Genomic DNA, 21,593 nt, shown 5'->3' on the forward strand with positions numbered 1-21,593 from the left:
CTTTTTAATTTAGTGATTTATTTATTTATTTAAGAAAACAAAACATTGTGGACATAGCAAATGTAAATTCAAGACGTACACAACATGAGATTTACATTATTACCAATATTACCCTCACAAGAGAGAAGAAGAGAATATATAAAAAAAAACTAATAATAATTTAAAAAAAAATTGAAAGAGAGAGAGAGAGTACAATTTTATACAGAAAAATAAAATTTCGAATACAAAATAAATAGCATGTCACCGAAAATATCTTCGTCCTTGGGGAGTGCATTGACTATTCTTAAACCAGTCGTTAATGGTGCCTGATAGGCTTGAAACGAGGAAACGGTTCCGATCCGGAATAAATCATGGCTGCGACTACGTATGTAATTGACAAGCGCATGTAAATTCAAATTCATTAAGTCACCAGAATTGGAAACCATCCCTCGCGATAACAGGCAAAAGTGTTTCAAGAGCAGAAGAGACCTACAAGATTCTAGATCTAAATATTGAAAAGTAAGCATGCCTTGTTGTAGAAAGGCAGTCGGAAAATAATCATTTGACGGGTCTAGGACGATTTGGCACCGGACAACTGGACGCCACGGAATTCGAAAATAAATAGATGTTAGGTACTTATAGGTACTTTAAAAAAATATTCAATATTATTATTTATATTTCAATGGTTTTATTATGATTTAATAGTTGGTGATAATGTAAATATGCAGACGTAAACAATGATTTAATAGTGCATATGTTTAAGTTCCAACGAAAAAAGAGTTTTTTATTTTATATAAAGCTTTAGGCATAGTAATTCTCAATCCGCGATAAAGAATACATTATGTTAAGAGTACAATGAATTCAAACTACTAAGTAGTAGACAGAAACTGATTAAAATACCTCGTTTACACGTGTCTACGATAGTGCGGCGTCCAATTGTCCGGAGGCCAGTCGTCCCATTCCCCATTTGACGAATTACCGTTATTATAAAATTTATTGTTAATAATAATTATTGCAACTATCTAAGAGAAATACATACTACGAGTAATTAAAAGTTATTACGAGAACATCCAGGGCTCGAAATGGACTGGAGCGCACTGGAGCGCCGTTCCTGTTCGTGAAATCTGTAAAATTATCGCTCCGTCTCGTGGAAAAAATAATTTCACCGAATGAGCTAGATAGGCCATATAATAGAAAATCTAATACACTTATTTTTGACAAAAAAACACGTACAATTTGATAACTATGTGAATATCTTCAGAAAACTGTCGACCGCTCCGGTTAGTAAATTTTTCCATTTCGAGCGCTGATGAACATCACAGACATTACATGAAGGCCATTATCGCATATATAATAATAATAATATAATATTTTACATTTTTTCGTCAACCCAAAGTCAGTGGTCAACGGTCATCGTCAATCGTCATTACTTTCTAGATAGTGGCATTGGGCGGGTGTCTTGTCGGATGATTCTAGCTACATGTCATATACAAGTTTAACAAATACGTCAATTTATACATGGAAATACCACCATTTTGTGTTTTTTTAAATCTTTTCGGCGTGTGTTAATTTATTAAATTCATTACATCGACTGCATGCATCTAAAATGGTGAAAATAATAGAACATTTATTATGTTTTATCGTTCTGGTGATATCGTCAACAATTGCACAAGAAGAAGGTATATAAAAAAAACTTTATTATTGTGCTATTATGTTACTACATAGTGCATTATATTATAGTTTCTATAACAATTATCGGACGGAAAATGTGTAAACTTTAGAATTATGTAGAAAAAGAAATGTTGTAACGCAAGACAAGTCACGTTGCTAATTATTTTTTAAGCTTCTTCTTCTTCCAAAGCGCTACATCCAGGGGTGGGGTTTGGCCTCTTCCACAACCGCTCTCCACTCACTCCGGTCGCTCGCCACACTTCTCCAGTTACCGGGTCTTCCTATATGAAGCCAGTTCACTTCTACGGCGTCAGCCCATCTCCTTCTTGGTCGACCTCTGGGTCTCTTCCGTTGGGGTAGCCACTTCGTCATGATCCTTGGCGCTCTAACTTCAGGCATTTTCTCCACATGTCCCGCCAATCGTAGTCTTTGGGACTTACAGTATCTTATGATTGTTTACTGTTCAATCAGCTCTTCCAACTCGTGGCTCATTTTTATTCTGTAGTTCCCATTTTCCAACGTGGGCCCAAAGATTTTGCGGAGTATTTTGCGCTCGAAGACAGCTAATTTATTTTCCTCGTTTTGAGTTAAGCACCAATTCTCACAGCCATAAGTGACCACTGGCCTTATAATTGTTTTATATGATAGAAGTTTAGTTCTTCGGCCTAGAGTTTTCGACCCCACCAGTCGCTTGCGGGCATGCCAGCATTTATTCTCGGAGATAAGGCGGATTTTTATCTCCTCTGCTGTCTTATTTTGGGTATTTAGGATGGATCCGAGATACATGAACTTGTCCACCCCTTCATATGCATGCTGTCATATGTCTATATTCTTCAGCGGTACCTGATTGCGTATGCTGACCATATACTTAGTTTTTGACTGGTTTATTTGCAGCCCAGCGTTTTCTGCTTTTATTTTCATAGTGCCACCATAGTCGATCATCCTCTGTTAGAATCTGCTTGTAATTACTATGTCGTCAGCATAAGCGCACATCTGCGTTGTTCTATTATTTACCCATCCTCTTATGTTGGTTTCACGAGCTATGGATTCCACCATAAGGTTAAATACTATAGTGGATAGCGCATCCCCTTGTCTCACACCTGATTCGATTTTGAAGCTTTCAGTTTGCTCATTTTGCACACTGACAACTGCTTGAGTATCCATCAGTGTGGTTTTTATTAGCCTTACTAGTTTTAATGGAATTCCCAGTATTTTTAGGCTTTTTAGCATCTTATCCCTGTTCACGCTGTCGAAAGCTTGTTTAAAATCAATAAACAGGTGGTGGAGTGTCAAGTTGTATTCGTGCACTTTCTCCGTAGTTTGCCTCATGAGATGGATGTGATCTATAGTGGATCTATTTGGTCGGAAGCCACATTGGTATTCTCCCAGGATTTCCTCACCATAGATCATTAACCTGCTATACAGTACAGATGAGACAACTTTAAAAGCTGCGTTTAGAATTGTGATCCCTCTGTAGTTATCGCACATTGTTTTGTCTTCCTTCTTCAGAATAGGCACGATTATACCCATCTTCCATTCCTCAGGTAAAATTTCTTTTTTCCAAATATTGAGAATTAGCTTGTGGGTATTTGATTCCAGTGTTGGGCCACCACTCTTTATCGGCTGTTATCCTGTCGGTTCCAGATGCTTTATTGTTTTTCAGCGTTCTTAATGCTCTTCTTACTTCAGGCAGAGTAGGCTCATCAATAAATTCCTCAGCAGTGTGGTACAGTACTTCTTCCGTTTCCTCGTGATCATTACTATAAGCCTGATTTGAAAGTGTTGTGAAATAGGCTTTCCATCTTTCCATAATGTCCTCCTTTTCGATCAGCATTTGTCCGGGGCGCAGGTTTCATAAACAAGAGAAACTACACTTTGTATTACAGTGGATCTGCAGGTACGCAGGGTCACTATGGAACTGGGTTCGTAATCAGCTCTAATATCCGCAGGGCGGTACTAGGATTTGAGCCAATTAGTGAGAGAGTATGTAAACTTAAAATGAAAGGTACACTTTTCAATATTACATTCATCAACGTTTATGCCCCAACTGACGATGCGACCGAAGAAATTAAGGATAGATTCTATGAATATCGGCAGAGAGCCTTTGAAAAAGTTTCCCCACATGATGCTCTAATTATCTTGGGAGACTTCAATGTAAAAATTGGAGAAGAGGAAGCATTTAAAGAAGTAGCTGGGCAGCACAGTTTGCATGAAACGACAAGCGATGTGAACTTCTATGCTTTTTAGCGGCTGCAAATAATTTAATAATTAGTAGTACATGGTTTAAACATAAAAATTTCCACAAAGGAACCTGGAAAATATCTGGAAGTAATACATGCAACCAAATTGATCACATTCTTATATCGAAAAGAAGAGCGACAACAGTGGAGGATGTGCGCGTCTGCAGAGGAGCTAACTGTGATTCTAATCACTTCCTGGTGAGAGCAAAATTAAAACAAAAAATCTCCTTAATACAGAAAAAAGAAGGCCAGAGAAGAACTAAATGGAAAGCTGAAAAATTGAGGGATGAAGAAATTTTGAATAAATACCAGGAATCTATAGACACAAACTTAAAATTGACTTTAATAACCGATGATGTGAATGTGGACTGGGAAAATACAAAAAACTGTATTATCACGAGTGCCACAGAAATTTTCGGAGAAAATAAAGCGAAAATAGATGCAGGATGGTTTGATGATGATTGCAGGCAAGCACTGTTAGAAAAAATGAAGCAAGGAAGAAATGCCTTAGGGAAACGCGCCAAAATTACGAAACTTATAAAGAAAAGAGAAAAATTGCAACAAAGCTCTGTCGAGAGAAAAAGCGAATGATGCTCAAGAGAATAAATACTCCAAGACATGGAATATCAAAGAAGAAAACATGATCCCATAAAATTTTACAAGACTGTTCGAAATCTAACGAAATCCCATCAACCCAGATTAAGCTCCTGTAAGGATAGTGAATTATTTTTTAACAGTAGTTCTAAAACTAGCGGTTGCAAAATATCCCTGGTTTTGGAATTTTCGTTTTACATAATATTGAATCAAGAAAACCTACTCGATTACAGCTTGTAAAATTATATATGTAGAAAGTGGTGCGGTTTTTGGAATTCTTGGTTAGATGTTCTATACTAGCTTAGGTCGCACGCTGACAGGTCGACTTGAATGCAGCATCTGACTCCTCGCTCGCCTTTTGACCCTTATAGATATCCTTATAGATATAAGGTTAATGCAATTCTGACGGCGTAATGAGCAAACTGCCTTTGATTAATAAAATAGAAATGCGAAAGCTAGACGTTGAAGTTATTCTCGGAATATGTCCTAATAACGGTAAGACCATAAAACGTTGCACTAACTACAGAATAGATTGCAGCAGTGTAGTGAAAACATTTCTCATCAATGTTATGGTACACACGATAAATTTGAATTACGTGAATATAGAGAATTATGTATTTGATATTTTTAACTTTCGACAAAATTGGATACTGAATATTCTTTCTTCTTTTGACAATGTCGTAACAGATTTTTGTTTTTACGATAACGACACAAATTTAAAAATAATATGTTTATTTGGTAGACCCAGGATTCTAATCTGGGCCCCACGACATTATAAGTCGCTCGGTCATTGTGGGCATGGCCCCTACAAGAGGGGAGTTGCCAGGGCTCTAGCCTAGTGGCCCGAGCATGGAAGAGGCCCAGTGTGGCGGGTCCACCAGCTAAGTGAGAATAACGCACATCATAAATTTACTAGAATAATAAAAAAGTCGCATCCTTTCGCGCTACTTTATTTCAAGGCTGTTCAATATTTTCAATATGTAGTTATGTGTTGCAATTTGATGTATTATGATGATCGATATACTAAATGATAATTCCCATGTAAATTTAGAAAACACTAGTTTAGAACATTATACTGCCCTTAACCTCAGCGATAGGTAGGTTAGCCCGCCAAAGATCCTGGCCTGGGGGTCCACTTCAGGATGAGAGAGCCATGATCGTAGGCATAGGTATACTCATTCATATACATCATAAACGATTAGTCAGTCCAATTCACATTGTGCACGCGCACACGCCAACAATGAGAGTCAGGTAGTTGGTGCAGGATAGTTTTGGACATGGATCGGTGGTCCCGCATGTTTACGTTCCGCAGATAAGTATGTGCGCAACACTTATGATCGGTGTCATTATTTTAAGAATATTCGAAGTATTGAAACACGTACTTTAGAAAAAGTGGGGGAGGGGTGATTAAGATTTAAAAAAACGGCGACTCGACATTATTTTATTTACTACTATACCACTTAACACCAACATAAACTACAGGTTAAATACCTAAAATAATATATATATATATTATATTCGATGGCCCAAACATTGTCACCTAATCTCTACCCCGCCGGCTTTATAAAACCCGTGACCAAAATTCCTTGGATAATCGTCAAAATTTCTTTCTATTTCAGTTTAAGCATTCGCCCTGTGTATGCACTAGTGTACACTAGGCGGAAAGAAATCGGTAAAAAAATAAGTATGCGAGGTGACGAATGGAGTCTAGATACTCAATAGATTAAGTAAATATTTAAATTGTCAAACTATGTTTAATAGTAATATTGTATGTACCTAGCAGTCCTAGCACGTAAGTTTAAATACAGAAATATCTTAATAATAATATGTATACTGGTATGTGAAGAAGATATAAAATTGATATACTATAAAGGAGATGAATGCCAGAGAAAATGAGAATTGCGATAAAAATAAATGCAAGCTTCATTAAAATATACATCTATATAACATTTATAGCATAATTACCGAAGAGGATTACTATTAAACTCAGTAGTTTCGTTTTGTATAATTTAATTCCATAGCTGCATTATATAATCTAAAATAATAACGTGTTTAAATAAAATCTGTAAATTTAAAATAACATAATAAAGCGCCACGTACATACTAATAATATTACTATAAATAATAATATGCATGCGCCGGGCGATTATTTTGTTAGTACCTACGTGTGCACCGCTCACACCGATACGCAAACGAGAACGATAAGAAACCTCATCAGTTTGTTTTCGCGATGTTTTTATAATTTGTAAATTGCAATCTTCCTGCGTAGCTTTCTTCCGTAATTATGCTTCAAATAATTTTACCTAACTGTTTATAGATTAGAATAAGGTTTTATAATAAATTAAATGTTGAGGCATAGCGCTCGCGGAAACGCTACCAATCAGGTGGTACCTCTAAGGAGGGGGAGGAAGGCCCTAAAAGGAGGCACTCTCCCGTAGAAAAAGTAGTTCGCTCCGCTCCTCTGAAACCCACACTCCTTCGTGGCGTGCAAGTAAAATCTAAATAAATAAAATTATCAATTGTGTACCAAAATTAGTTATCTAAATTACATAAATAAGAGCCATCTGTCACTTTGACAGTATAAACGTTCATCAACAAATACCACACCTTGTAAAAAAATAATAAAGTAGAACTCTATTAATTCCTAAATAAATAATCCGCCGTTTTATATTAAGTTAAATAATTAAGGTATAAACAATGTGTTCTTTTGTCATAATAGAAACCATGTTCTTAAAGAAATAATTACAAGCTAAAAAGAACTTTTTATATACTTTTTTATAAACGTTTTTAAATTTTCTGTTGAATCATATAAATTTGACTTGACTAACCTAAACGATGCTTAAATGTCATATTGACATTTCATTTTGATTTCTATAGTAACGCACGTATATATTACCTATTAATAATTTAGTTGCTAGGATCATCCGCTTAGCAACCAATAATGCTGTCAAAATAAATTTTCTTATAAAACAGAATTAACTGAAAATCAATTCAATTCTACTTAAAGATGGCTAAAAGAATTAAAAATGCATTGGCATCGTGTTCTGATAAATATTCTAAAAGTTTCAAATGACTAGCTAGTCGGTAAGTTAGTTAAAAATCGATTGCAAGATTTGTACCGGACAAATAAGAATACGAGTTAAGAAAAACGTTGTAAAAAAAAATCCGAATACTTTCCCGAGAGTTTCATTTATCTTTGCATCAATTTTCATAAATATAAACAATTATTATAACCACCCCATAGTATGCGCACTAAGAAGTGAGCTAGCCCAAACTTGTGCCGTATGAATGAGGGTGTGTTACACTGATAGATTGTCTAGTGGAAAAGGAGTTGAGGATGAAAAAAATTTAAGAGCCTGTGATGTATAGGTCTAGCTAGGTAAACACATACTAATTTAAACAGTTATTTTGAAACTCCTTGAGAATGACATTGGATGAACCAACAAATAATAACAGAATTTCTGTAGACAAGATGAAATATACCTCTCACTATAAATATTTAATAGCTTTCGTTTGAATTTGTTACATGAAGCGCCTAGTTTCAAAAGCCCAAAACGGTTTTTGAAAATTTTTGAGTTAGATATGTATTTAGATGGATATTTTTATTACCTATATTATAGCCAAAGACTGAACTTTATAAAACACTAAAAACCGTAAATACGTATGATCAAAAATTAGGGTAAATTTCAAAACCCGCTAAAATGGGTGGGTGTGCTTTTCAAATACCCCTAAAATCGAAAGACATAATACTCTTTAGAATGTAACGAATTAAAAAATAAATACATAAAGTTCACAGATTTAATAGATATGATTTTTTCGCATTTTTCTTAAAACTACCCAAAATCGTTTTAGGGGCTTTTGAAACTGAGCGCTTCACATGTAAATTGTACGTATTGAAATTTGCCGTGAGCCGGTATACCGGAAATACATAATATTATAATTATATATATATAAAACAATGACACATTGTTCAAATTTTATTAAATTCAATAAGACCACTGATTTGATATTGATTAGTATCAAATAACTGATCATAACGCTGTCATTATTATCATTTATCAGATAGTAATACGACTTGTTACTTACGTGGATCTACTTGCTAACATACTTTTGAATCATTTTGAATTATTTATAAATATAATATACGACATGATTGTATTTATAATTTACTTACCTATCTATTTTCTTCTGTCTCTCCCTTATAATAGTCCGGAGCTTTTTATTACGCATTTTTAAGCGATTTCTTTATACATACATTTGAAATTTGATATCGATGCGATACGGCCATCTGTTTCCGATACAACAGCTCAGGGTGAACTGTGATACGACCGGCCAACTGCATGTAGAATTCTCCTGACACGATAAAAGTGAACATTTTACAGTACAATTATGAATGTACATCCACTGAAAGCACACTATGTGACCTTCGCCTTGAATTGCGAGTTTAAACCACGTGATCGCGATAAATTCACATGTGTTTGTCAATAATATATTTTTTATTTATATCTAGGCACTAGCTAGGGTATAGTATGGATGGCGCTCCGGTGCTCTCCGGTCCATTTCGAGCCCTGCTACAATAGCGTCACCATAATAAGGATAGCACAGAATGATGGTCACGATTTGAGCTTCAAATGATTACACCCTTACTCCGTCCCTCTTTACAATCCTCTTCAACTTCATATTACTACCATGGTGAGGTCGCAGCCGCATTCGACAAAAAGCTCCCATTACAAAATCAACAGGCTCCATAACAATTCGTCTCGTGTTGATTTAAAAAACCTAACAGTATATGCAGAGACGTTCGTTGGGGGTAGGCAAGTCATTGATTGTATAGGGGCGGCACATTGAATGATGGAATGAATACAAATTTTGAGAGCAGTGGCGATTTTCCGTAAAACCGCATCGTCTGATCGCTTCATTGGAAAGTATCAACATCTTAGTTTAAAAAATAGTCGAAGCATTATTGGAGATAATCTGCGCCAATTCGGCGCCGCTGTTACAGGGCGCAAGACATGGTAAAAATCAAATATTTTTAATCATATTTTGATTTTTTTTTTAAGTTGTAGTTACTTAATAATATATGTAGTCATCATTTTATGGTGTTAGTTATATAGAGTCCCATATATTTTTTAAGAATTATTTGAGTTATAGAATCTTTTTTTTCATTTAAATTTGTCAAAATAATGACAAGTTTGGTAGGTATGAGGTCTTTGAGTGAGTAAAAAACATAACTGCCCTCCATCTTCTAAATATCTTGGAGAGTATTATATTTAGCTCCAGTTTTAGTATATCCTTTATTTTATCATTTAATTCTATCATAGACTTTTTACCTTTGTCATTTTATACAAAAAAAGGCTAAACAAACACAAAAACCAATATTTTACATGTTTTCTTGATTCCACTGATACACAAAATTAACTTAAAATATAAATAAATAAATAGAAGAATTCAATAGGTACCTACAAATATTTAAAGGATTTATTTGAATTAAATGAATTATATCAATTTTAGTAATGAGTATGCCTTTTTAAGTGATAGGCCACTCAAAAATTAATTCTGTCTTCAATGGGTTCAAAAACCTGACAAAACTGTTGTTATATTATAATACCCAGTGTCATACATGTTGTAATGGCGGTTTATCGCACAGGGAAAAATTTCACACGGCTGTCTCCAAACTTGTCAGCGCCACCGACTTCCACGTACACAACCATGAAAGTTTGGGAGTAAGTTTCGTGGAAATGCTTGAATTTTCTGTAGAAGACGTGTATGTCATTTTTGTGTATTTGTCTGTAGGTACCTATCTAGCGGAAAACTAGGAAGCATGCAAGTTGAGATATTTTTTGATACTGTAATTTTGATAAATTTTGAAAATTTCGATATCCATTTTAAAAAACCCACTTAGGGTTTTCAAAGTATTAATAATATTACAATTAATAATAATGTAAAAATTCATAATATTGCTGGAACGAATAAGAAAATGTATTCTGTCTCTATCTATACACGTATAGTATTTAAGGAAAGGCAAACGGCCTATCTGAATAGTCTTGATAATGGTGTTACAGCCGAAATAGCTATCGACAAACCTTTTTAAAAAAACCTGTAGAATTTAATATTAATTATATTTTCATTTCTTGTCATATTTATTATTAAAAATTACTTTATTACACTTAGAAACACTTATCATTATTTTTTAAATTTTATAATATATTTGCCACGGTGGCCGAGTGGCTTAAGAGTCGGCCGTTGTGGATCACAGGTTCGAATCCTGGGTCTGGCAAGTACGCATATTGTTTTTCAATTTGTGTATGAGTCAGAGTATGGACCTAATAGATTGAGCAAGTGGCTAACATTCATTTCTCGTAAAAACAAAAATCTGATTAATAATATGTGGTGATCTTTGGTTCGACGGATGATAGGTATTTGAGATGAGATACGGTGGTAGTTGTTAGTGATGATGGAGTGGGCGATATTTTATTTAGGTACCGTTTCAAATAACTACAATGGTACAATCGACGCAATATAATAAATATAACGGTAGTTCGGTGCGATGTGTCTTTGACGGAAACTTGTAATCGAGTGAGATGGCCAATTGATTGATTGATTAGTATATTGCCTTTTACTTTTAGATGGAGTCCCGGGGCTAGGCCCCCTATCTCCTTAATCTGTAGTTGATGGCTTTTGATAGGCTTTGGCTTTGTGCGTGTCCTTGTAATTACATACAGGGGCACGCACAGGTTTACATTCTCACATACAAACATAATATTATGACAGTTGATAAAAATAAATACAAAGAAAAATTCTTTTATTATTATGACATTAACAGTGATATGACCCAGCTTCAGGTCGTATCAGGTAGGGTGGATTCCGGTGATGATCTCTGCAGTGACACTGATAGTCCGATGGTCCCACCCCGCCGAGCAGTATTTAATCTTTTATACTTGAATCCCAGTGTCGTGAAAATGTGAGGTATGTATTTAAATTTTTTAATACTTGGGAGGAAGGTTCACTCCGCCTGCACTTATGTCAGGCGGCGGGGTGCCCTTCATCTTTTATTATCCTCGGGGGGAGGTCGGGTATCAATGTCTATTCTTGTTGCGCTGAAAATAACAGATTAGTCGCTTGGGTGAAAGGGAGTCTGTGGTGAGGATGTGAAGGAACTATGGTGGATGCTTGTCCAGCAGGATTGTCTTCGGCCTCCTATAGACGTAGTCTGTGTCGCTTTCATTTTCGATCAGCAAATTTTTTATAGTCGCGTTGGGATGGTTTATCATGTCTTTGTAGAATTTCTTCGACAATTTCATGATATGTTCGTGGATGGTTTCAATTTTAAGGTCTCTGTGAAGTGTAGTATTGCGTACATACCACGGTGCGCCCGTGATTCGTCGCAATGTCTTGTTTTGAATGGTCCGAAAGAGTTTAATGTGTTTAGGGTTTGAGTAAGCCCATATGGGGCTTGCGTAGGTGATTGTTGGTCTGGTGATTGCTGTATAGAGCAAAAGTTTGGCTCGAGTAGACAGTTTACTCTTGGGACCCATCATGGGTAGAAGTCTTGAATTTACTATTACGGCTTGGCGTTTTTTCTCTTGAATGTGGTTATTGAATGTGAGTTTGCTGTCTATCGTAAGACCTAGGTATTTAACCGACTTATCCCAAGGGATTACGTGATTGTGCATTTTGAGATTTATCATTTTAAGGCGGTGCCGATTCGTATGCTTGGCAAAGTGAATGGCAGCGCTCTTAGCTGGATTAATTCTGGACATTCGACCAACCATCAACTACTCAGGGTTATCGAATACATAACCAAAGCATTTAACTATAAAGTCTTTTCAACAGGACTATTTCTAGACATAGAAAAAGCCTTTGATAAGGTCTGGATCAAAGGTCTTATAGTCAAGCTTTCAGAATCAGGACTCGACATAGCCATGATCAACATGAAAAGCTCCTTTCTCCGGAATAGGAGCTTCAATGTTAAACTTAATGGAATTAGATCCACAACAAAAATACCCACAGTCGGAGTCCCGCAAGGATCCGTGTTAGGTCCCACCCTGTACAACTTGTACACAAAGGACATACCGATTCCCAACGACAGTTACGGTAGCTCCTAGATTCCGCCACTGATTTTATACCTCGTTCGTTGTTCATCATTCGACCTGTGTTTTATCTGCACGAAACATTTTGTTCTTGACCTTCATTGTTTGATTATTATTAGAAAATAATAGAATGGCAAATGCCATAATCAAATTAGCATGCATGCAGAAACCGATTTGAAAACACAATAAAACGATGTTCAAGAAAATGATCAAGAACGAGCTAGTTAGGGCCCACTGCTTGTCAATCTTTTTCGCGTTACGACATTCTGTTTAATAAATAATACTTTTAATTAACTATTTCTTGTATTCATCGAATAATTCACAAGATTTTACAAATGTACCATTCTAATTATTGAACATACATAAATACATAATATAACAGAAAAATATAAGAGTGATCCGTGACGTCGGTTAGTAATTAAAGTAATACATACTTTAATTTAGAATATAAAAATCAATCGCCTACCGTAACTCAATCTGCAGAGCGCTTATGAGCAGGTATTAAAAAGGCCAATAGTTAAAATTTGTCGCAATTAAGCATGGCAGTCTTAGCATAGTGGCAATGCACTGGGCGCGATATGCATGAGACGCAGGTTTGATTCCTGCCGGGTGTCTCACTTTTTTCAAAAAAGATTTTTTTCCATTGGCTATATTTTCTCATGAGTGTTTTCAGAATTATAGTAGGTATGTACTATTTTACTAATTTCACCTGAGAAAGGAACCAAATGTAATTCGTTTGAGTTAATAAAGATCTTTAATAAATAGGGTAGTATAATATATTTAGCGCCGTGGCAAGCGGGGGTGTTGGGGTACATAATACTTGTGCCGAAGGATTAAGGGGCTTCAATTAAATTAAATTCAATTACCGACATAAACTGAATCCAAAGTTATACACTTATAGTTATAGTAAACCATCAAATGGTGGCACTTCCCAAATAGTGGCAAATCGAAGAATTAACGCAAGAGTCATTAAAAAATATATGATAATATTTACATTTAGGGGGTAGAAATCTCCAATAGAATGCTAATAAATCAAAGTTGTATACAAAAAATACTGAAATGTATATATTCTCTCAAAGCCTCTGAGATTATATATAATAGGCCATAATCCTAGCATAATAGGCGAGAACCGTTTATTCAAACATCTAATTCTCTGTTATTAAACATTTTTCAAAACATGTAATTAAGTTCCTGGACAATTTCGTCGACTCCCATCGACACACCAAAAATTTGAAATCAGGTTACTATATAGGCACGTAAAAAATATGAGACAATTTGTTTCTATGGTCTATTTCTGGGTATTTAAGGGGTAGCAAAATTGAGTTCGTACCCGGGCGGCAATCACTCTTCGTAGGAAGGACCCTGAATATATTGTCTAAATACGATAGAAATGTTTTAAAATAATATGTCAACACGCATTTCTTATAATGATTAATAGTTTTATAGTGGTTACCAATGTTATAAGCTCATTTTAGAAGTAAAAAAAAACATAATTTAAATTGAGAAAATATTTTGGTATGTTGATGCAAACGCAGAATTTTTTTTAATACAACGTACTTTTACGTATCGGTTTTGTTTAAATAATAATGGCACCCATATACAAGCAGTCTCAGAAATTGTCACTACTATTAATAATTAACACACACTAGTATTAATAATTCTTAGGTATGTTTGGAATTAAAACACTGAATATTGGGACACACAATTTACTTATTTTTCAAAAAAACCAAGTATATAAATTTATATTAATGTATTGCACAATCAGCAGGTAGGTACAATATATTTGTGTTTCTATTCACTACTTATTGCACCAACAATATTTTGCGGCACATCGATTGGGAAGCTCTGAGTTAGGCATCAATCTACTAACAATTACACAAGTAAACATAATAAATGCGTGTAAATGATCAAATTATATTACATCGAACGATTGCCAGCTGTTTTGCCGAAAGTAGAATTTTGTAATTAACCTTTTGTGATCTTCTCGTATGGTCCTAGTCGAGGTCGAGAAATTGAGATTGATCATCGGAAATGCAGATCTATGAAAGGTTGTATGTACCTACAGTGCAACTTTTATATCAAGTCTTCTACGCCACCACGGTTTTTTCTGGTAAGTAAAACCCGCCCCCAATATTTACTTTCCCCACTTTTACATTTCCCGCGCGCTTTTTTTCTTTTGAATTTAATCTAATCCTTTGTGCTTTCGATATTGAGTCGAGTTTACGGAAACAGACAAGAGCATTATTTTAAAATGTAGTGAAGTATTGTGAGGAGGAGAAACAGAAAATAAAGCTTTTAATTTCTCTCGATAGTGCCAGAGTATCTGCAGGGCTCGTAATGGACCAGTGAGCACTGGAGCACCGTTTCGGTTCGTGAAATTTGTAAAATTATCGTTCCGAAAAATAATTTGACCGTTTAAGTTACTCGTAGATAGGACATATTATAACAAAAAGTATTTTATAAAATACACATAACATTTGATATCTTTGTTAACTCATTTAGTGCTGGCGACTGTCGCGTTTGGAGACGTTGGCCATTAGATATAATTAACATGTTATTTAAATGTGGTAATTAAAACGTAATTAAATGTTAGCAGTGATTGTGTTATCTTCAGAAAATTTCGAGCGCTCCGATTCGTAAACTTTTCCATTTCGAGCGCTGAATATCTGCTGACAATTCAACAGGCAAATAACATCTAGACGTAATAGTATCAACGACCACGTAACATAACAGTATCAGCGAATGCAGCGCCGTGACGTAGAGACACTTGGTAATATTGTAGATTATAGAAGTTGGTCTGTACGTCGATAATAAATGATAAGTTATGGCGTATTGAATAAAGTAAAACTATTCTAAGTTTAATATATAAAAATATAGATATATCTATTAGATTATTATTTGTAATCAATATTAAGCAATCAACTATAATGTGTATGTATTACTACCGACTTTATTTGGTGCTGGCGACTGGCGCATTTGGAGTCGTTGGCCGTTAGTTATAATTAACGTGTTATTTAAATGTGGTAATTAAAGGTTAGCAGTGATTTGTGAACCACATTCAGAAAAAATATATAGTTACCTATATAAAATAGCTGGTTTTAAATTATCTATCAACGATAAATAAAGAATATGATCCGACCCATGATCGATTCTCTGTTGGATGAAGGTGTTCAAAATACTACCGTTCCTGTCAATTTTTAGTTTTGACCAGAATGCCCAGTCCCCATCTTAGATCCGCCTATGGATGGAAAGAGCTTTCACCGGGAGAGTTACATGTCAATAGTGCATTGAAGTCAATAATGTTCCTTCAAGAATGAAAACCTAACCTAACCTAACCTAGCCTAACTTAACCTAACCTAACCTAGCAAATAATCCAGTTTATTGGCTATTTTCAAAATTTATTTGCCGCTGACATCCTGTATGTAAATTGACAAGAAACGTGTTTTATTTAGATATGAATTATATCTCAGTACTATACGACCCAAAGAGGTTGGACGGTCTATAGTATAGACCGTCCATCATATATTTCCGATCCAACATTTCACGGTGAAGTGTGATACGGCGAACTCCAAATGTATAAATTTTCGGACACGGTCACTGGGTATAGAATCCATTTACCTACCGATTGATCGATCTCAGTTGATTATGTTGATGGTTATAAAAAAGTCGAAGAATGGCTTGAAGAAGCCTTTGGATATTAAAGGTCATGTAAATGGATATCATGTATTCTAAACAGGTAGGTACACAAAATAAGTCATGGAACCTATAATTTATGTTTCTTATGAGCAAACAAGTGCGTTGTGTATTATGTAAAATTACTTTTGTTTTATAATCAATCACTAAGATGGCAGTTAATTTAAAAAAAGCTTATTTCTGAAATAGGTGATTTACATGCGTACTGGATCCTCAGGAATCTGTACGCTATTCGGAGGATGTGCAGTAGCCATTGCTGACTACAGAAGAGGTATAAGAGATCCCCAGGTAACTATAACTTTTAGTTCTTTCTTCTTTGCCCATGTCCACTTTTTGGGTGGTTTATATAGATACTATCGTGTGCCATCAAGATACTCTGTCGCTCGCCAATTATAATATAAAATATTAAGATTTTCACGTCCCACATATACACCCTGACCTGTGGGTAATATTTTGCAGGATTCCAGCACGCCGGAAACCGGTTGACTTTAAGTAAACGCATGACGTGTCGAGTGTTTTATTGATTATTTGTTTATAAGGAGTCATGGTGATTAGCTTAGCACAGCCGAGGCTCAAGCGGATTCTGTTGATTTTTTTATTTAATCAAGGGAAACCATTTTTGCATTTCGCATTCCTCTGTGCTGTGATCCAGCGTGCCGCTACATTCGCATAAAAAAAGTATTTTGGGGTGTAGCAAACACATCATAAAATAACACATTACTTCTGAATTTCCAATCACAGATTTTCATTTACGTCACAGTTTTTTTCGCGTGGATCGTAGCAATAATTGTAAAAGATTATCATTAATAAGCCAAAAAAAAAATTTTTTTTGCACTTGGCTTGCTTCTACTTATTAATTAGTAACATATATTTAGTTTCACTGTGCAAATCTTTATCTACATTACACTTTTCTGATCTCTTAAAGTATAACATTTTCTTTTTCACCAGTAACCGGATTATTTTTTTCTGTTGTAAATTTATACTTGAATTACTCTTTGTTCGCGTTTTCAGCTGAATTTTCTGGTGTTCTTAATCAAGTGATACATAAATATACCAGTGGCGAAGGGTGAAGGTAGGTTGTTAAGATTCTACATAAATAGTGCACACTAAACTTCCTCAGGCATACGTATTTGTTTTCATTGAACTACGACTACTTCAATGTGCAGACAGTGTTGGTTCATTTTTTTTAAATTCAATTAAACCCTGCGTAACCAAACCATAATATAATAGTCAAAAGCTATTCATCTACATATAAAATTTCTAAATTTATGCCATTAAATCATACTTACATAATTTTGAATGTTTTATAGATAGAAGAATATTATTTTATCTATTATGGTTTAGTTCATGAAGTATGAATGTCAAAAGTCAGGCATGTAGATTTTTTATTGCATCATTTGTCCTTTTGATAAAAAAAAATGGGTGTATATACCTAAAATTGTCTAAGGCTCGTAATTTCCCTAATGATGTTACTGGAATTTACCCATTGAAAATCGTGTCTGTCCTACTGTTTTCAATTTATATATTGAGTGTTGACGACCAGCGAATCTCTTTAAAATGTACTTAAATAATCTTGCATTACACAATATAAAATATAATAAATGATAACCTTATGAATCCGTGCTATTTCAACACTATACTAACTTCATTAATAATTTATAGTAACGTCGGCCCTACTCTCAGAATTAGCCGAACCAGTGATGCTGCATGTAAAAAAAACCATTAAAAATATAGATTTCTAAATATCTAACGCCCATGATGGCCAAACGGCTAACGCGTCTGCTTATAATATCGTGGGTCCCAGATTCAAATCATGGGTCTGGCAATTACATTCCCCATAATTTGATTATTTTTTAAGTTATACCTACTTCCTTAGGCGCGTTTGGAAGATCACATCAGAGTGTATTTTTGGCGTGTGACATGTATGTAACACACAATTTATTTTTTCACATAAAAATAAATGCAGTCGATTGAAATCGAACCACCGATTGTTCGGTTATCAGCCGAACGCACTGCCTTTACGCCACATTATGATACTGCAATCGTGACGATTATACAGTATAATATTATAGTTTAGAATTGTTCCGTTGCCTAGGCAGCGATTTTATTATTGACGGCCATTTGCAATTCGTTGAACCTCAAGAAAATAAAACCAATAGTTTTGTTTTCTTGAGGTTCATTTTTAAACCATAAGAATTACTGACCTTATTAACCTTTTCTACAAGTTGATGTAAACTCTTTAAACTATCAGCATTCAGCACAGTATCATCGGCATATCGTATATTGTTAATATGTTTGCCATTAACCATAATACCCACCGATTCACCTTGTGGTGAGGTTTAAGGCTTCCTTAAAAATAGCTTCTGAGTACATGTTAAATAGCAGAGGTGACAATATACACTCCTGTCTTACACCGCGACGAATTTTTACCTCTCCACTGATTTCGTTTTCGATCTTAATATTCGCTGTTTGATTCCAATATAAGTGTAGCTATCAGTTGAATGTCTCTTGCATCAATGCCTTTCTCCTGTATGAGTTCGGGAAATTAAGGATGCCTAACAGTATCGAATGCTTTCTCGTAATCGATTAAACACATGTAAACATCAACATTAACATCTAGGCATCTTTGCACTAGAACATTCAAGCTGAAAAGTGCTTCGCGAGTTCTCAAACCACGTCTGAAACCAAATTGTGTGTCATCCATGTTTTCTTCGCATTTTCGAAAAATCCTATTATGGATAATTTTTAATAAAACTTTTAACATGTGGCTCATCAAACTTATTGTTCTAAACTCGCTGCACTCCTATGCATTCGCCTTTTTTGGTAGAGTGATGAATGTCGATTTCAACCAATCATCGGGAATTATACCCGTTTCATAAATTTTACTAAACAAATCAACGAGAATTTTTAATTGATCTTCTTCTAATAATTTTATCATTTCGTTGTAAATATTATCAGGGCCGACAGCTTAACTATTTTTAGAATTTTGTATTGCGTTTATTATTTCTGCCCTACTTCTTCATGTTCATTAAAAGTATAGCCAATAGATCCCGTATCATCATCAAACAGATTTTCAATATATTTCTTCCAACGAATCAGTTTCTTTTTTATATCTAATATAATACGCCCATCTTTGTCTTTCAAGATAGTTGATGAGGTTCCTCTCGTAATTCCCAATGTTTCCTTTATCTTCATGTGCATATTAAAGGAATCGTATTTTCGTTGGAGATTTTCAATTTCTTTGCATGGGTCGGACATCCATTCTTCTTTAGCTTTACGAATTTTACTTTGTATGGTATTATGAATTCTCCTATATTGAGTTTCATTTTTATTTTTCCATTTTATTCTTTTATCCATCAGACAGAATCTCATCTGTCATCTATTTTTGCTTCTTATCTGTTCTTTTATATTCTAATTGATTATTGGATATGGAGGAGAACACATCTTTTATCCTGTCCCGCTTGTCTGTTATGTCAGAGGATGTAATGACTGATGTTTTTATTTGTTCTATTTCTGTGTTCAGTGCACTTTTTACATGTTGTTTGACTTCTCGACGGGATCTTTCAGTTAATTAATGTCAACACGTTGGGTTGCGCGTGGTCCCTCAGTAATCTTTTTAATCTAATTTTTACTGTAGCTACAACAGGATTGTGGTCAGATGAGATGTCAGTACCTGGATAAGTTTTAGTAGATGTTACGCTATTTTTGTAACGATTGCGAATTAATATATTATAGTATATTTGATATCTTACAATGTTATTACCATCATCTTGTGGGGATTTCCATGTATGTCTTGGATTAACCAAGAAAATCATTAACCGTAGAATACGAAATATGAAATGAATACCATTAATACCACGAGTCACCCAGATTACAAAATTAAAAGCTACACATATTATTACCTATATAAGTAAGCATACACGCCAACATACCAAGTACATTCGTTGTCCGTTATTTAAACTAATATTTCATAAAATATTTTCCCATGTATATTTTACAAACGAATGTTTTTAAAAGAAGAAGAATATTTGATTAAAGCTCTCTTATAGTCTAATATTGGCCTGATCCACTCACCGGATGTCTTTTTTGATCAGGTGAAATTGGAAGAATTCGACCACGCAGAATGTTGTACTGCACACCCGACCTCCGTACGTTTGGCAAAAGGCGTCATCAACGAGACACGAATCTGCTATGGAAGCAGAACGGAAATCAAAGACTCTTGCCAGGTAACAATTAAGTAATTAACCCTGTAAGATCGACAAATTGGTATAATTAGTAAAGAATAAGAATTTCTACTAATATTGTCGTCAAGGGAATAAAAATTGAAGAAAAAGTATCGTGAAAACGAAAACACAACCTTCTGTGTTTAGATATAAAATACTACAGACTACAGTACACCTTGCATTTATGTTACATTTCAAAAGAAAGGTTTAAAACTATCATAACGTTGATTTGAGATTAATCGGTGTCAAAAAAACATTAAACGCCGTGTGAATGGATTTTGCGAGCTAGATACCATTTAAAAAACGATAATCAGACAAAAAAATATTATTTTTAGATAATATTATTATGTACCTAGATGAATAAATATTGTTTTTCTTTTTAGGGTGACTCCGGTGGTCCAATGCAAATACAGAACAAGAACGTCTACTGCACATACACAATTGTAGGGGTTGTCTCTACGGGTAAAGGATGTGCGCATCTGGGTATTCCAGGAATCTATACCAGAGTTTCGGCCTACATCCCATGGATCGAGAGTGTCGCCTGGCCATAAACGTAATAATGTTGGTATAATTATAACAAGAAAACTAGGAAACCATAGATTTATATAAACACAGAAATATTTGTAAAATGAAAAACTAGGAACCACAATAAATATTTTTCATGAAACTGAAGTATACAAATACACTGTCAAGAGTTTTAAGACAGCAGAGTTGTGTGAACTGAACTATGGCGCACTTCGAATGCAAAATATAATTAAACAAAAAAAACATTATTCAGGGACGTACAGGTAGATGTAACCCACCTTTTGTATATTATTTAAAATGTAAAAATATAAAGTCTCTGAATCAATAAATTTTAGTACACCCACTCGTGTAATAACTTTTATTATCCTTTTTTAGTCCCGGACAACTTCCCGATGGCCAACTTCTCGACAATCAAGATCCTGTCAAACTAATTTCCCAAAATTCAACATACCGAAAAAAATATTCAGAAGCACATTTACAAAAAAAAACTAATTACTTAATATATATTATATAACTAGCGAGATAAACGGCAATTAGCGACTGTTCTGTTAAGCTTTGCAGCAGGGTTATTCTAAAAA

At 34.7% G+C, this 21,593-nt stretch overlaps 1 protein-coding gene across 2 annotated transcripts; it reads left to right on the forward strand.

The window, feature by feature from the left end:
- The first annotated feature begins 1,404 nt into the window (after nucleotides 1-1,404).
- On the forward strand, nucleotides 1,405-21,358 carry LOC147067015 (serine protease persephone-like). 2 transcript variants are annotated; one of them, XM_085954444.1, is made up of 4 exons: nucleotides 1,405-1,658; nucleotides 16,457-16,555; nucleotides 20,362-20,493; nucleotides 20,874-21,357. In XM_085954444.1, the coding sequence occupies exons 2-4, from the start codon at nucleotides 16,466-16,468 to the stop codon at nucleotides 21,039-21,041; spliced, it is 390 nt and encodes a 129-aa protein (XP_085810570.1). In that variant the 5' UTR covers nucleotides 1,405-1,658; nucleotides 16,457-16,465; the 3' UTR covers nucleotides 21,042-21,357. The 2 variants fall into 2 exon arrangements, with proteins under 2 accessions (XP_085810570.1, XP_085810571.1); XM_085954445.1 differs by lacking the exon at nucleotides 1,405-1,658 and adding an exon at nucleotides 4,061-4,979 and having other exon boundaries at nucleotides 20,874-21,358.
- Nucleotides 21,359-21,593: the final 235 nt, after the last annotated feature.

The sequence above is a fragment of the Rhyacophila brunnea genome, unplaced genomic scaffold, assembly GCF_057557595.1.
Source record: "Rhyacophila brunnea isolate RB1 unplaced genomic scaffold, BYU_Rbru_1.0 scaffold_4, whole genome shotgun sequence".
Classification (NCBI taxonomy): Eukaryota; Metazoa; Arthropoda; class Insecta; order Trichoptera; family Rhyacophilidae; genus Rhyacophila; species Rhyacophila brunnea.

Bases quoted from the DNA above. Each gene is read 5' to 3' on its own strand.
- LOC147067015 (XM_085954444.1), top strand. From the start codon at position 16,466: ATGCGTACTGGATCCTCAGGAATCTGTACGCTATTCGGAGGATGTGCA. The intron at 16,556-20,361 runs GTAACTATAACT...TTTTTTGATCAG, and splicing joins GAGGTATAAGAGATCCCCAG to GTGAAATTGGAAGAATTCGA. The intron at 20,494-20,873 runs GTAACAATTAAG...TTTTCTTTTTAG, and splicing joins AAATCAAAGACTCTTGCCAG to GGTGACTCCGGTGGTCCAAT.